General features: G+C 36.8%; 1 protein-coding gene across 4 annotated transcripts in view; it reads left to right on the forward strand.

Annotated features, from left to right (window-relative positions):
- coro1ca (coronin, actin binding protein, 1Ca) overlaps nt 1-16,845 on the forward strand; it is a 59,032-nt gene that overhangs the window by 26,609 nt on the left and 15,578 nt on the right. For all 4 annotated transcript variants that reach the window (XM_058775023.1, XM_058775022.1, XM_058775025.1 and 1 more), the window contains one exon: nt 7,448-7,647. In XM_058775023.1, the coding sequence (XP_058631006.1) occupies nt 7,448-7,647 (200 nt within the window). The remainder of the gene's footprint in view (nt 1-7,447; nt 7,648-16,845) is intronic.

Below are 16,845 nucleotides of genomic sequence, written 5' to 3' on the forward strand. Positions count from 1 at the left end.
GATCAGTGTATAAAATCAAAGTACCACGAGAGCAATTCGAAAGCATGCGGAGCCGTCATTATATGTAGATCAGTGGGAGCCGTCTGTTCTCTGTAGCTCTCGCGGTGCTTTGATGTCATACAGTGACTGGTCTGCGTGCACAGTGTTGCTGCATTAGATGACGTCATATACGTTTAAAGCTGGCGCGAGAAAACAAAACCATGATGAAGTCAGAGGATCAAACCTCTTCCAGATTTCTTTCTACACCTTCACGTTTTGAATCCCAACTGCTGGGAAAACATGACTAAACATGACTAAAATGGTATGCAAAGTAACACAGCACTTTATTTTAAGTGTTTTTTTCTGCTCACTTTGTTGAACGTTTAACTATTATATTCATGTACAAGTTCAGGGTTTTGGTACTTTAAAGTTTCATGGTTCAAGGTACTTTAAATGTACACACTGTATGCTCCTAAAATAAAAGTTTAGAAAGATGTGATGCATTGTTTTTGGTAATGACGACTCGTATACAGTCTCTTTTAAGGGTATAATCAACTATTTTCTATCATCTAGACTTAAGCAAACAAAAATCACAATAAATTGTAATATCGCATCGCAATAGTCACTGCTAAGATGGTTTATTTTTTTATTTATTTTTTTTATTTTTTATTGTGAGTCTGTATATTAAGTGTATCATTCAACTTTTTCCCATGGTCTAGAGTTAAAAACAAAACAAAAATCGCAACACACAGCAATATCGAATCTCAATACTTGTAGAATCAAAAATCTTTAAAAAAAAAAAAAAAAAAGCAATACATATCGTATCGGCACCAAGTATCGTGATAGTATCGAATCGGGAGGTAGGTGTATCGTCCCATCCCTACAGGCTACGCTGTTCATTTAGATTAGATTTAATGGTTTAACACTTTGCTGCGCTGACACAGTCAGAGAGTCTTATCTCATTAATAGCAATGTTGAACATGATCCGTTTGGGTCGCTCTATATAGCCCATGGGCATCGTTGGAATTCGAATTCATTTTACAAAGGTTCTCATAGAGTTCACTCCAATCTTTACTGTCTTTTATTGTTTCTAAACACCATTCTAGACAGGATCTTTTCCGGAGCTGTTTGTGTGAGGTTCTTCAGGCACCGTAAAACCATCTGATTATCACTTTATGAGGCATTATTCCCAGAGGAAATGACTATGAATATACTACAAGTGCACTTTTTACACAGTCTACACTGCAAGCGTAGCAATGTTGGATGTTTGCGGTGATTTGTCATGGCAGCGATGCTTGCCGCTTGTGTGGATTGAGAGGAAAACTGTGATTCACTTTGATTTTATCTTGATTTTGAGGTGTGGTGAATGATGAATTTCACAATCATGAGGTATTGACTTACACATGTTCTGAATTACACCTTTCTGTTCGGAATGTATATCGAGTTTGTTTTATATTATAGAGATGATGTAGTGATTGATTAAAACAGGCAAAAGAATGCAAGCAGTGCCTCTGAATGCTCACGCAAGCATAATGTTGCTACAGGCGAGAGTGAATGTTTGACAGAACCTTTGCAGAGGCTTGCAAAGGAAAATGTTGAGGTTATGCGTGATGGTTTGGTGTTTTTTTTTTTTTTTAATTCTTACAATTCCATGTATTTATCTGCCCACATTTCAGTCTTTATTTATTGCTCCACTTTATTTATTACTTATTTGTCCAATTAACCTTTTCCCCAATTCAGTTGATTCCTGTTCATTTTAAAATATTTTCAATTTAAGCATTTTTTAAAATTTTTTGTCGTCACTTATTTTCACTCACTTTTTTTTTTTTTTTTTTTTTTTTCCATATATTCTATCTCAGTTTGGATTACTGAGAACGTTTTTGAAGTTTCTGTTTTGTTCCATTTTTAAAATATTGTAGGATTATTTGCATTGTAGTAGGGCTGCAACTAACGATTATTTTAATAATCGATTAATCTGTCGATTATTTTTCGATTAATCGATGAATCGGATAAAAAGAAAAGCATTCATTTCCAACCCTTTATTCAAAAACAGAACTAAAATCTTTAGAAAGTGCACAAACATGTTGCTCCTTGAACATCCCTGAGCTGTTATAATAATAATAAAATAAAAATGGACTAACACAAAAAACATACACATGTATGCTTTACATCTGCAAAAAATTAAATAATTTAACAACACTGCGTCGTTAGCGTTGGTATTGTATCAGACACTTGCACTTAACATTATATGAAAATCAAGCTCAAATGGAGTTAATAATGTTTTTGACCAGAGAATGACGGAGATGGAGTGTTTTGTCTGTCGTTAGAACGGCTGTAACTGTTATGCAGTGCATAAGTGCATTATGCTTTCATCAATTTTACAGGTTATATAACTTTGATTGTAGCTATATGGGCGCTTAGTTTTTTCTTGTCGTTTAATACACTTGGCCAAAATCTCAAATTAAGCGCTTATGCACATAATGCACAGGATATTTAAAACATATATAGAGAGCAAATAACTAATTGTTCTCCACTCTTCAAACACACAAAAACATTATCCTTTACTGACATAGTGTTTGAGTAAAGAAAACGCTGTACTATTCAAACACCAATTATTTATTCACCCTTGCATTGCGAAAAAGCAGAGATCTCATCTCCTCCAGGCTCTTGTGCGCGTCAATCTGAACGGAGGCGGGTGAAGTTACGAGGTCTCGCTGAGAGCTCGATGATCCAATGGCGTTACAGTTTTACTGACGACTTATTTTAATGCTTATCATTGGTTTACTATTTTAAAACTCTCTGATTTAAAATAATAAAACGAATTATAAGCGACTCAAGTTTGGATAATTTTTCACAGCACCTGACTGGGCTAGGGTATGGCAACTGCATGCTCTGCCATACGCAAACGCCGCCCCTGCTCCCACACCTTGGATGACTTGGGTCGACGGATTTCTCTGCCTCCGCCATGTATCTTTCCTCTACCTCCGCTCGTTTTTTTTTTTTTTTTTATTTATGAGGCGCCAAACTCTGCTAGCATCCGTGCGCAAGAGAGACCGAGTGTGTTCACTCCGCTCCGCTCAACTAAAGTTTTTTTTTTTTTTTAAATAATCAACGTCTCGCGTCGCGCGACAACGAATCGATTATGAAATTCGTTGCCAACGCTTTTAGTAATCGATTTTTATCGATTTAATCGATTCGTTGTTGCAGCCCTACATTGTAGTCTAATCTTCAGAACGAAGTTAATGGCCAATAAATAAATCCACATTAAACATTATTTTGTTTATTTTCGATATGGCTATGTGATGTTGATTCTTAAAGTTCAGAGTTGTAACCTGCTGCATTATTGCAGTGTAATCAGTGAATAATTTAAATAATTTGTTGGTTATTATAACTGAAATAGGCTATTCACAAATAAATCAGTATAATGAATCATATAATGATATATAGCACATTGTAAATAGGGTTGCAAAGGGGCGAAAAAAAATATCTGGTAAATTTCTGGAAACTCTGAAAGTTTCCAAAAAATCTGGAAATTTTCCGGTAATTTACTGTTAGTTTTCCGTCCCTTTGTAACCCTAATTGTTAAAGTCACAAATAGTTACATAGGCTAAATGTCTCTTTTCAGTTAATTTACAGTTGTTAAGCAATTCAATTAGACTGCTAAGCTAGCATACTGTCTTATTCAAGTTAAAAGTCTGGGTCTTGTGAATTTAGGGTTGTTGTCTTGTAGCTCTCTGTTGCTTCATTTCATTCGCTGCTTTAATCAGCGGAGCAGTAACGTAGAAGAGAAGCAGTGTAACCACAACGTTCCCTATGTCTGTTGTTGTGTACATCCTTATTTGCACAAAAGACAGTTTGTTGAATCTAAATCTGCTTTTTCAGGACTTGTGAAGAGCTGTCTCTGCTGCCCAAACAACCTTTTTCGGTTCCACTTGTTCTCCCGAAGAGATTGCAGTTGTTTCTGAACTTATGTTACGCTCAGGCAGTTGACCTCAGCAGCTTATGGGAAATGAGGCAATGAAAGGGGTGAGAATGAGGAAATCGCAGCAGTTGAGTTTGTTTGGAGCGTGTGTGATGTTTCGAGCCTGCTGCTATAGTAGTGTGCTGTGCGAGGCCTTCTGTGGTGCTGGAGGAAGTGTGAGATGGCTTTATCTGCCCAATATCAGGCGGCCTTTTGTTAATAAAATGTCATAGAAACAAAAGAGTGTCCAACTGACGTATCTGTAGTTTGTGTTCCTTTAAAGTTGCTCTGTCAATTCACACACTTTTCATTTGTGAAAAACTGTCATACACACTCTAACTCATCAAACTCAGAACAGAAATGCAGTACTATTGTATGTGAAAATATACTTTAAGTAACAATAATAATATTATTTTTAAGAAATGTCATACAGCCAAGATATTTTTAGTCCGTTTTGATTTGGGCCTATACAGTTTTGTTGTGCAGCATGTTTTCAAACATTGCATTTTAAAAATGAAAATGCTGTTTGTTGTAAATTTTTATTTTTTTTCATTAGTAGTAAATGAATATTGTGATAAATATCAATATGGTATTGATATGGAAAAAACAAATAAATAAAATTTTTGGCCATATCGCCTAGCTCTATGAAGATTGTTTTCTGTCTTCAAAACAAGAATATAATGTTTGTTATTCTTCAAAATTGTTTTTTTTTGTTTTTTTTTTAAAGTGACACACTGTAACCTAAATAAACCTGTAGAGCAAAAATATGCCTTTTTTAAATTATTAACCTACAAAAATATTTTTGAATGTAATAAATCAGTCAAATAAACCCAAATGTACTACTGCATCAACTCTCTTGTTACCCATTTCACATTTATGCTGTAATAGAACATGATTAATTTTCACAGCCATCTTTGATCATATTTACCGAGGGTGCTGATATTTTTGGCCATGACTGTATATGATTAAAAACTGCCTTTTGAAGGCATGTTCACTGTAGTCAACTCATTCACCAAAGAGTTAAAAACCTTTATGAGACATGTTCTGATGGGCGTTGCAAGCATTGCGGCATATGTACAGATCACCCAAGTGAGCTTGACTAGTGTTTTTTCCCGATTTCAATCCCCTAGTCTCTCTTATCATTTCCAGTTTCATCTCTCGCTGTCGCTGTGTATAGAAATAATGTAAATAAAGGCAAATAATAATAAAGGCAAATAATTATAAAATAATTATTTTTATAATAATTGCCTTTATTATAAAAATAATAAGGGCAAATAATTTAAATAATAAAGGCCAAGAAAAAAAGACAAAAAAAAACCCTGCATTTTTATCTGGTGGTTTTTCTTTTCTTTGTTAAATCTTGTTTAAGCATTAAGAATTGTTGGTTACAGGATAAGTTGGCATGAAAAGAAAATTCAGCTATTCTACTTTCTGAATGCATATGCTTTATCTTAATGCAAATGATTTATCCACGCATATGTTTTATAATATAAATCAGGTGATGTGTGCTGGACTTAAATTGAACAACCAAGATTCATCTGCCTCCAATCTACATCCAGAGCAGAGAACCCAGTCCTTCCTTTCTTTCCATGATTAGTTACATTCAAATGTACATCATAATGCATCCATTTCATGATTTTAAAGCCGCTTCTAACACAGGTGCTGTTCTTACGTTGTGTCTGCACAATTGTTTAATTGTTGATCTATGAACAAGATGAAAGTCACAATGCATCTTTTTTTTTTTCTCTCTAGAGATTTATAGAATTTTTTTTTTTAAATGCTGTATTAAAGTTTTGACATGCAACACAGTAGATTGTCACTTCTAGTAACAGTGGTTTTATCAAATGAAGGGATAAGATTATTTACATATTGACAGATGTGTATTAGAATTGTTGTATGGGAGTTGATGTCTTTGAATGTCTTCTGTACAGTGGGATAGCCATGGTGTTGAGACAGAATTTGTAGCATGTGATTGGTGTAAAACCTTTTGTGCTTCACACTGTATTATCAGGAAACAAAGGTCACATTTCTCCTCAAACAGCCACACCCACCAACAGGAACTGCTTCCTGTCCACATTCCCCCACGCTGTTCCACTGGCCTCAGGAGACCCCGCCCTCTACCGTTCACTGTTGACGGCTAATATAAAAAATATAACTGGGGAAAAAACTAAGGCTGTCGATCAATTTAAAATATTTAATCGCATGATTGTCATGAGTTAACTCGTGATTAATCGCAACTTAACCGCACATTTTTATCTGTTCTAAATGTACCTTAAATTAATACTTTTCAAGTTTTTAATACTCTAATCAACATGGGCATGGACAAATATGGATGCTTTATGCAATATGTTTATTATTAGTGAAACCATATTTTTTTCAGGTCATACCCTTCATTGATTGACAAGGTTGTTTGATGATTTTGGCACTGACACAAGCGGAGATACCACTGTTAGTCACTATACTGTTTATACTAATAATCGTATGTGGTAAGATACTACTACAATCATGCACAGAGTCTCCCTCGCAAGAACCCTTGCCAAAATGTTTTGCACCAGCCCAGATTGTTTTGAAGGTGTTTAATTATTATGCAGGTCTAAATGTGCTTATCTGGGTGTTAACTACGTTATAGACTTACTGTAATCACATTGTTTCTCACTCCCTGAGCAAAGAGGGTAGTATTTAGCTTTTTCTTGTCTTTTGACTCTATCCAGCCCTAGAGTTTCTACTGTTTTAGTTGGACCTCAGTTGTTTTCATTGGGAAATGGCTCGAAGACCGAATGTTCTCGTAATTCAGGTTTGTTTTAGAACCGATGCAAGACAAGCCGAAACAGATTGCATAGAAACCAATGTGTAGTGTTAATGCTGACATGGAGTTTGCTGTGTGAAATAGGGTGAGTAATGTGTTCTGAGTGGGGATTTATTCTAGTTCTTTTTCATATTGGCGATAGTGAAAGTGAACCCATCTGGTACGTGTTCTGTCAAAACGAACTTGTCCCACTTTGAACTGGCTTTGTTTTTCTGCGGAGCTCTTTGAGAAGGATTTCATCATTGTTCTGTGTGCCAGACACTTTGAAATCATGTGAAGGTTTGGCAGTTTTAGCAGTTAACTGTCATGTTGAAGTGCCGTTGTTCTGCTCAGGTAATTATTGACTTGAATTAGTGCAACTGTTGCAGCACTTGTCATGTTTTAGGATTATATTTAAACTAGCTAGTGGATTAAGACCCTGTTTAAGCACTGTAAAAGTGCTATTTACACACAACACCATTGGATTACAGATTGTAGCGCACTAATGTTATGATTGTGTGCCTAAATTGAAATTTGAATTGAATTGCACTTGAAATGTATTGAATTTTTGCAGATCTACTTGTCGTTAAGAAAAGTTAGTATGAATGCATGGCATTTCAACCATTTCTTCCTGTACGTGGCTCATGTCTGTTCAGTGAAAGCACTCGAGCGTTCATGTGATGGCTTCATTCATCATTTCTCGTCCTGTTTTTCCTCTGCAGATATGTTCAAACGGGTTGTGCGACAGAGTAAGTTCCGGCATGTGTTCGGCCAGGCGGTGAAGAATGACCAGTGCTATGATGACATCAGGGTGTCCCGGGTCACGTGGGACAGCGCATTCTGCGCAGTCAACCCCAGATTTGTTGCCATAATTGTGGAGGCCAGTGGTGGAGGAGCGTTCATGGTTTTGCCTCTTCACAAGGTGAGAGAACTATAGAATGACACTGTGTTTAAGTGGAATTCCTGATGGTTATATAGCCACTGCATCCTATGTTTGTTTGTTTTAGATGGCTAGTCAAATTCTGGTTTGGAAGTATTAAAAGAAGTAGGCCTATTAAAAAAAACAAGGAGCGGAGAGAAACAGGTGATGTCTTAATGCTAGAGTTTTTCCTGTCAAAACATTTAGCTAAATATTTTAGTTGATCAAAGATGCATTAAACACTGTAGCATTGTGAAATATTGCTACAATAAAAAAAATAAAAAAACTCTCTTCTGTTTTTATTATAAATAAATAATCACACTCCATATAATGACAGTTCATAATGAGCCAAATGGTTTTCAAGTTATAATAAGAGGAAAAAAAGGGTAAAAACTCAAATCTTTTGAGTTGAGCAATTTTCAGTGAACCATTTGGTCCAGACTAAGGGGGGATGTGGGACAAGATGATTCATTTTTGTGTTACATAGAGTAAAAAAAAATCCAGGTTTGGTGTAAAGAGTAAAACATTTCCAGAGAACTATTCCTCAAAAGTTTGAGAAGAACATTGCTTTAGCAGAAGAGAAGTCTTACACCTACAAGAAGCTGAGGTGAGATTATATCCTAACCGTGGCTACAGAGCTAAGCCATGAAATGGATTTGTGATCTGTTTCTGCAAAATTGATGTTAGGTGAAGGTGTTGAGTTGATCCTTTCTTCACTGCAACCTCCCCCTTAAGTGGTCTCAAGCTGCAGCTTTGTCACGCTTATGTTCTTTGTCCATATTTGAATGTAAATGCATGTAATTACAATCCTGCATCTCTACAAATGGAGGTGATTTATAAGAGGTATGATTCATCAGACGTCTGCCTTGATCTGGATTCTCTGCTGGAAGTCTCAATGTTGGTGAGCATGTTCTGGCCACGTCATGCTGGAACGTACTTGCTCTACCTCATTGGAAAAACACTTTAGATGTTTAAAAACCTCACATTATCCAGGCTGCATCTGTATAGTGACTTTTTAATTTTGGTGCATCACTACCAAAATGACATTAAAAAAAAAGAAAAAATCAACTTTACTGTGACAGTATTGGCATTTCCACCTCTAGCTAAGCTGTTGAGCCCAAAGTTATTTGTTACCCAATGATGTGAGGATATCTTCTTTCCTAATGGCTTGTGATGACAAAAGTTGAATTTGTGATCATTTGTGTGTCATTTGATATGTGTTCATGTGATGAAGATCTCGGGCCTGCAGGGATTTTGTTACCTCGGAGCTTAATGCACTACCCTCTCTGACCTTCTTTCACCGGACTGCCGTCTGCTTGTGTTACAACGGCAGAGATTTGCTTCATCTGGATGAAGTTTGTCACCTGGTGTGTTATGTGGTTTAGTGGTTTTGCATTTGTGCGTTTAGTGAGTCTGCATGTTTGTGCAAGTTGAAGTGTATGGTTCATTCTCTGATTTATTTATTTTTTCCCAGCTCATTTGAAGGTGTTTTTGCTCTTCCTATCACTCTCTTTTTATGCAGTTTTTCATATTTGTGAAGACCGTTCATTGGTTTGACTGATATACTTTTGTTTTGTTTTTTTAACCACTTGGTAGTTCTCCAAAGAATAGCACCCAACAATAATATTTACAGTTAAATACTAGCTTATTTTTATGCATTTTTTGGATAATTGTTCAAAACGGGCTAAGGCAATGGAAAATGTGTAGCTTAATATTTGGACAGCCCAAAACAAAGATAAAACTGATAGCTATATAGATTGTGGAAAATAATGATCAAATATATAAAGTATTATTATTAATAATAATAATAATAATAATAATACTAATTGTATTCATTTATTCAGTTATTTTCTCTACGGTAATTCAGTTTTAGTTCTCTTTAGATCTCTGTAATGTTCTGGTCACAGAAGGTGACTGGCTAAACACACAATGTCCTAAGCAAATCTCAGTTTTATAATGGCATCTGTGCTTCAGTAACTTGACATTTAACTATTTACCTTGAAACGCTCACTTCCTGTCAGCATAACATTTTGTAAGAATGGGCTGTAAACCATACTTAATTTTTGGTTCAACCAAAATTGAAAAATTGTCATCTACTTAGCCTCATATCGTTCCAAACCTGACTTTATTTCTTTTGTGGGAATACAATTAGATATTTTGAAGAAAGTTAGTTTTGGTTCCGACTTCTGAGTGACTTCCATTTTATGGACAAAGAAAGCATTTGAAGTATGTTCACCGTAAAATAGATGAGTAAATGATGACATGGTTGGGCGAACTATTCCTGTAAGCCTTAGTTATGAGTTTTGTGTTTAGTAGGTGTCCATCTGTAGAAAGTGTTGGATTCACATATCTGATGGTGCCATTTGGCACATCTCAGATTACTGCGGTAACACTGACGAGATTAGCACGACAACCCAGAGCAGCGGTGTTGACAAGCGGAACAGTTCTCTGTAATTAGAGAGCGCTCAGACGCGACTGTGACATCCAAACCTCTTCGGGCTCTCGCCTGGATCCCGAAGCCTGTCATCAGCGTTACACACACGCGCACTCGCTCGTAAATGATGTCACACTCAAACGCTCAGCTGCCTGACCAGACGAGCTCAGGCTACTGAGCACAGTTACAAACGACTCTTACGTTATTTACATTTATTGGTTTTATTGTTGGTTCTTGAAGCTCAGGTTTCAGGTTAGCTTAAAAAATTGTTCAGACGAACAATGCAAGTGTGAGGGGAATTTATTAATCTGTGAAAATAAGTCATGTTTGTTCTCATATTCTCACTGTTGTGTCTTCCCCGAGCAGATTGCTTGATCCATCTGTCCGTTCCTTTGACGTAGGACTGAAATGAGCTGGGATTAATCGTTTTTGCTGCAACTCCAAGGGTTTTTTGAATGAGTCTGTATGTCATTGCTTTTGTATTCTAAAGATTTTCCTAGTTTAGGGCATTTTTAGACGAGTTCAGACTGTCATACTTGCAGTATGTGCATCAGCTTGTCATAGCTTGCTTTTTGTAAGGTTTCTTTTAGGGACGTAGCAATGCCCCTCGAGCCAGTTAAGAATCAATACAAATATGTGACGATTCAAGCTGGTTGAGATGTTAAATGAATCGCGATAAAGTTGGGAGTGGGAGCTTATAAACTGTATTTCTGATGGGAACTGAGCTGTCTTCAGAAAAGTTTAGATGGTGTTTTCTTTTCATCTTGACTCTGTATAATGCATATTAAAGTAACATTCATAAGCGCACCGCTGCTTTTAGTGGTAACCAATGGAGCACTATATTGCTGCTGTTCCATTAGTGCCATCTGCTGCCAGAGAGTGAGTTTGTGCTTCATTCAGCCCATCTGCTGTTTTTGTTTCATGCAGATGTTTAAATTGCCCCTATTATGAGTAATGAAAGGTTCATATTTTGGTTTTGGGAGTCCCCAACAACGGGTTGACCTGCATGCAAGGTCAAAAAAACACTTTCATTGTCTTTATAATATGCATTTTATTTTTACCTTACTTGCTCAACAACTCCCAAATTATTCGCTCAATGATTAATTTTTCCAAACCCCTCCTTTGCATGACGCTAATCTGCGGTGATTGGTCTCATTTTCATCTCATCTCGCCTGTAATGCCTGATAAAGCAGCTTTTAGGCCCTTTCGCACCGCAGGAACCTTTTCATAGTACCCGAACTAATTGTGGAACTACCCACTTTTTGGCGTGTTCGCACCGCGGGAACTAGGAACTGTTTTAGTTCCCGGAACTCCGTTTGGAGGAACTATTTAGCTCCTACTTCAGAGTATGGTCTAAAACAGTTCCATATGAACTAAGTGTACGCTGATTGGCTAAACGCGTACGAAAACGCCCTCACCTGCCATGATTTAAAACACTGTGTAAACACATACTGTGTAAACATCGCATCAACTTCTATTTCGCAAGAATGGAGAACAGCGATAGATGGACGGACGCTGAAGTGCAGGCACTTTTGAACATTTTGAACTCCTTTCCGATCTTTTAATCGCTTGACGTATGTTACGTCGACATTCCATGTCCATTATTGTGAACCCCGCAAGACACAACAACACAGCTCCGATCACAGCGTCCTCCATCCTCCTGTTGTTAACGTTGTTGTTCTTTGTTTTCGTTGTTGAACGCCGCGCACAAATGACGTCTCTGTCGACCGGCTTACATCACTTCTTAGTACCCACTGTCGGTGCGAATGCAACCCTTTTAAATGGTACTGAAAATAGTTCGCGCAAAATCGTCCCAGTACTTTAGTACTGTACTTTTAGTTCTGGAACTAAAGCGGTGTGAAAGGGGCTTTTGTGAGCGCAGTGCTGCTTTGTGTACAGCGTTAACTGGACAAACCGCTATTTTTACTGCTCCAAAAGCGGCACCTAGTGGCAAAAAATTTATTTGCATTTTCATTCAGACCAATGCAAAAAGACCAACTTGGGTTTCGTTTGAAAAATGACGCGTTTCAATGATTCAGAATCGACTCTTTCTTTTGAAAGACAATAACTTTACACACGGTGCTCTTTCAGATTTAAAACTTTGCAGGATGTTTTCATTCACTTAGAGATGTTACACACTGCATAAAAGGTCATTTTCAAAAATCCATAATAGGGGCACTTCAATGTAGTATAGTTTTAAATATCGAAATTATACAATTTAATTTAGATTAAAAACTGCTCATGCTGCATGTATGCAGCATCTTTGTTTGGATCATGATTGAAATTCAGTGGTTACCTCTAAAAAGGAAAGAGCAGAGGCAAAGCCTTAGTTTGTTTATATGAAGAGATTTATTTATTTGATTTGGTGTTTGTTTTAATAAAAGGACACCTTTTCATTCATAATTTGTTCTGAATCATTTTGTTAAAATCATATCTTGAAAACAGTATCATGAATCGTATCGCATCGTGAGTTGAGTGATCATTACATCCCTAGTTTCTTTAAATTTAGCCTTCAAAAGAAACTCTTTTTTGGTTCTTTTGTGTCTGTTATGTCCTGCCTGCTGTCCTTCTGCTTCATCTGACGCTTTGCACCCCTCCCTAAGTATCGGCTCTGATTCAGTGCAGCACTGCGTCTGTCTATGGTCAGTCTTCCCAGGCCGCCCGTTCCCAGGAGCCCCCTGCAATCAGACAGCTGGCTCTGGGGGAGCTATTGTCCCTGTGCGTATGCCAGGTTCTGCACTGCTCTTTGTTTCCCAGCTCAAATCTGTATGGGAACTCCTCATCCTCACTTGATTCCTCAAAATCCTCAGACCCATGCGTCTGGCCATTGTTTCCCAGCAGGGAGCAGCGGTAGCTGTTTGGCTGAGTGTTCAAAGCTCTTGAAGTGTAAGTGGCCAGAGTTGTAGAAGGGCTGATGGGGTTTCAGTATGCTTATCTTAATTCATCATGTCGTACTGCTTAATTAACTTTCTTCCATGGAACATAGAAGATATTTTGTCTTGGGGCTCTCAAGTTATACAGGTTTGGAACGACATGCGTGAGTTAATAATGACAGAATAATAACAATGACAGACTATCCTAATGAGGGTAGTGGTAGATGTATCTATCAGCAGGCCCAGGGTGGGTCAGCATTTAGTTGACCTGCATCTGGGACAGCATTCCTGTAGTTCTCTTCAATATTTTATTTATTTATTTTTACATCAGTATGAGTCGATATTGGTCGTTTCCTTGCACATGATCATGTCCTTTTTTTTTTTTTAAACATGGTTATTTTTGCCATCTAACACTCACTTAAATTTAATCTTAACACTAATAATTAAATAACACTTCTAAGTCTTTTGCAAATCTCAAAATAAATGTGGAGTTTCATAATTTATAGTGTTGTGAGCCTAAATTCACTTATAGTGATTTTAAAAATATTAATTTTTGTTTTAAGGGTTTAAGTATTTATGAAATGTTATTTATTCTACATATATAGAATTCCAATACTGCCCATTTTATTTATTCTAAAATAAATTAATATTAAGAGTTTCTGTACATTTTCATTTAGTAATTTTAGTGTGTTGTCATTTATTAGTGGCATGGTTTATTCTAAATAATAAAAATTTTTAATACTGGCCATTTTGTTATTTTCAAAAATTGGTTTTAGTATATTAAACCTTTTTTTTTTTTTTTTTTTTTAATCATCCCTTACATCCTTGTTTTTAATTAGTCTTTCTTTTATTTTAGTGTTTTTGCTAAACTTTTATTTTTGTTTGCATTTTTGTTTACAACTAATTTTGGCGAAAATAATTATCAATGACGTGTTCATTTAACCATAAACATTTTGTGGCACATATCATTTGCTGACAGTTTGTCTATATATATAACAAAACTGACACACACAGTTTTTGAGACACTGTATGTATGCAATATGCTCATTTTAAACACTTCTTTTTGATTTATTTCTTAAGACCAAGCTTCTTTCTGTCTTTACCTGATACTCTTCAGTGGATGCATTTGTATGTGTTTTAACTGACTCTGGTGTGTTTTGCCGTGAGGAGCAGTGAAGTTCTGTCATGCCGTCCTGTCAGCCGGGGGGAGTTTGAGCTGGGCTGTGGCTGGATTCTTTGTGTGGGAGGCAGAGCAGCATGAATCAGACTCTTATTGTCTCTCCCCCTCAGGAGACCATCAGGTGTCTAACTAATCACATGTCTGTTTTTCCCCCGACACCCTCCCCCTTCACTCAGCTGTGTTCTCTCATTAACCTATGAAGGAAGCGGTGGGAAACGGATGGCCATGGTCTTCCGCAGACATTGCATTCATGCTTTCCATTCACACTGACCAGTCCCCTGTGCCTGACCACACAAAATGCACAGGAAACTGCCCGTTTACACTTATGCTAAGTCTCTGTTATGAAATTGGCAACTCAAATCCTGAAGAAACAAGGAACCAGACTTCCACAGCATGCATTTAGTGACTTTGAATCTTACTGTGTGGTCATTTGAGTGAGTCTTCTGCAGTTTGTGCTTCAAGTTCAGCATTTGTCGGGTAATGTTTAGTATAACAGAATCATTTCCAGTTTAAAAAATGACATGGTGAAGCCTTGCAATGCAAGCAAACGTGTGATCAGACTAAAGCATCATACGCGTGAACATGAGACAGATGAGATGTGATAAAATGGCTTATCTTTCCTGTCATGACAATGTAAAGCCGGTAATCCGTGTCACTTTGGAATGATATGCACCACAAATGCTGATGATGGAGCTTAACCTGTATTGACTCTAGTTCTACAGTGATTTAAGGTGGATCTGCAGGCCTTTTGATTGATGGTTTAGGCAAGGTGACATAAATATGTTGACGTGTGAGTTTCTTTCTGTGTAAAATCTGTAATTTATCTATACTCTACTATTTAAAGGTTTGGGGTCAGGAAGATTTTTTTAACATGAATGAATCTAATCCTTTTATTTAGCAATGGCACATTAACTTTAATCAAAACACCTAAATCTAGTGTGACAGTAAAGACATTTTAAAACACTTCAAAGGAGTTATATTTCTAGTAAATGCTGTTCCTTTGAACTTTCTATTAAAAAATAAATCGCAGTTTCCACAAAAATATTAAGCAGCACCTCTGTTTTCAACATGGAAAATATGTAGAAATGACAAATGTTTCTTGAGCAGCAAATCAGCATGTTACAGTTATTATAGTGTATAGTGTGACACTGAATATTGAAGCAACGGCTGCTGAAAATTCAGCTTTGCCATCACAGGAAAAAAAACATTTTCAAATATATTTAAAAAATAAAATTATAATAAATTGTGCACATTAATAATGTTTTAGTGTTGTTTTTTTGGGGTCAAATAAATGCAGTCTTGGTGAGCATTAGAGAAAAATCTTACCAACCCCAAACTTTTGAAGAATACAGTATATTAATCTAGATGAGATGTTTCACAAGAAGTCAAGTCACCTTTATTTCTGTAGTGCTTTATACAATACAGATTGTGTCAAAGCAGCTTCACAGAGATAAAGATGAAAATAGCAGAATCAATTATGGAGACTCTAAAAGATAGTAGCGTCTTTATTCAGCTCAAATCAGTTCAGTGTTGGTTCAGATCAGATAGGGCTGCACGATAAATCATATTTTAATAGTGATCATGATTTGTGCTTCTCCTAATTTATTAGGCATAATCTTCTGTGGTGTGTGCCCACTGATAATTTATTCTGAAATGAGCTTTTCTATTAAATCGATACATTTTCTGCACGGTGCTTTACTTAATCTTCCCAACCATGCAACAATGAGCATGTGCTCTCTCTGCGTTATGGAAAAAACACCGGCAAGCATGCAAGTTGGAGTTTAACAATCTCTATTGAGAGATTCTGCTGAAATGATATGAAATACATTTGCGCTGTTTGCTGCAACTAAATCTGCGAGCAAACCATGCAAGTTGATTTGTGCTTATATGAAAGTGCAATAATTCTGATAAATATATATATATTTTTTTAAATGAGAGTAATTGTGAATAATCATGATTTAAATTTTTGAGCACAATAATGGTGATTAACCGTGTGCAGCCCTAAGTAACAATGTGAAGTTCATCAGTTTTGATGAGTTCAATTTAGCTATTTAAAAAAAAAAAAAAAAGATTAGCACTTTTTGCACGACATTTGCACAGAATTTAAGTTGTTGCTGAAAAGTTGAAACTGAATGGGTTACAAAATACTGATATTAATGAAATTAAATCTGTACTACAGCCCTAGTTTCAAATCATCAGTCATCCTAGGCTGTTTATTTGCTGCTTTAGTATTGATTTAGAATCATATTAAAGCCAAAATGTTTAATATTGATCCAACCATATGTTGGACATATTTTTGGGATTCCTGCCTCTGAACTGGGCCCTTGTGAAGACCCATTTGATTCCTCCTGTCACTTCGCGGGAAAGCAGGAGAACGAGAGCACCACAGATGAGAAGAGAGAAACAGGAAAAAAGGCCACACAGGAAGGAAGTGTGAGTTCAGTCTCTTCAGAGTCCACCTCCATATATCCTGTGCTGCCACATGGACAGAACTGAACTTTTGTGTGTGTGTGTGTGTGTGTGTGTGTGGCCGTGGATGTGTCATTCTGATTCCCAGTCTGTATTCCAGGAGCCCCCTACTGTTCCTGCTGCAGCGACTGAGCTCCGGCGGCTGCTGACTGCAGATTTTACCTTATATGGTCATCCTCAGCTCCCGCCTGTCAGCCTTCCAGACCCATTTCCTCTTTCCTTTCCATTGGCTGAAGCACAGTGCT

Source organism: Onychostoma macrolepis, chromosome 05 (genome assembly GCF_012432095.1).
Source record: "Onychostoma macrolepis isolate SWU-2019 chromosome 05, ASM1243209v1, whole genome shotgun sequence".
Taxonomy (NCBI): Eukaryota; Metazoa; Chordata; class Actinopteri; order Cypriniformes; family Cyprinidae; genus Onychostoma; species Onychostoma macrolepis.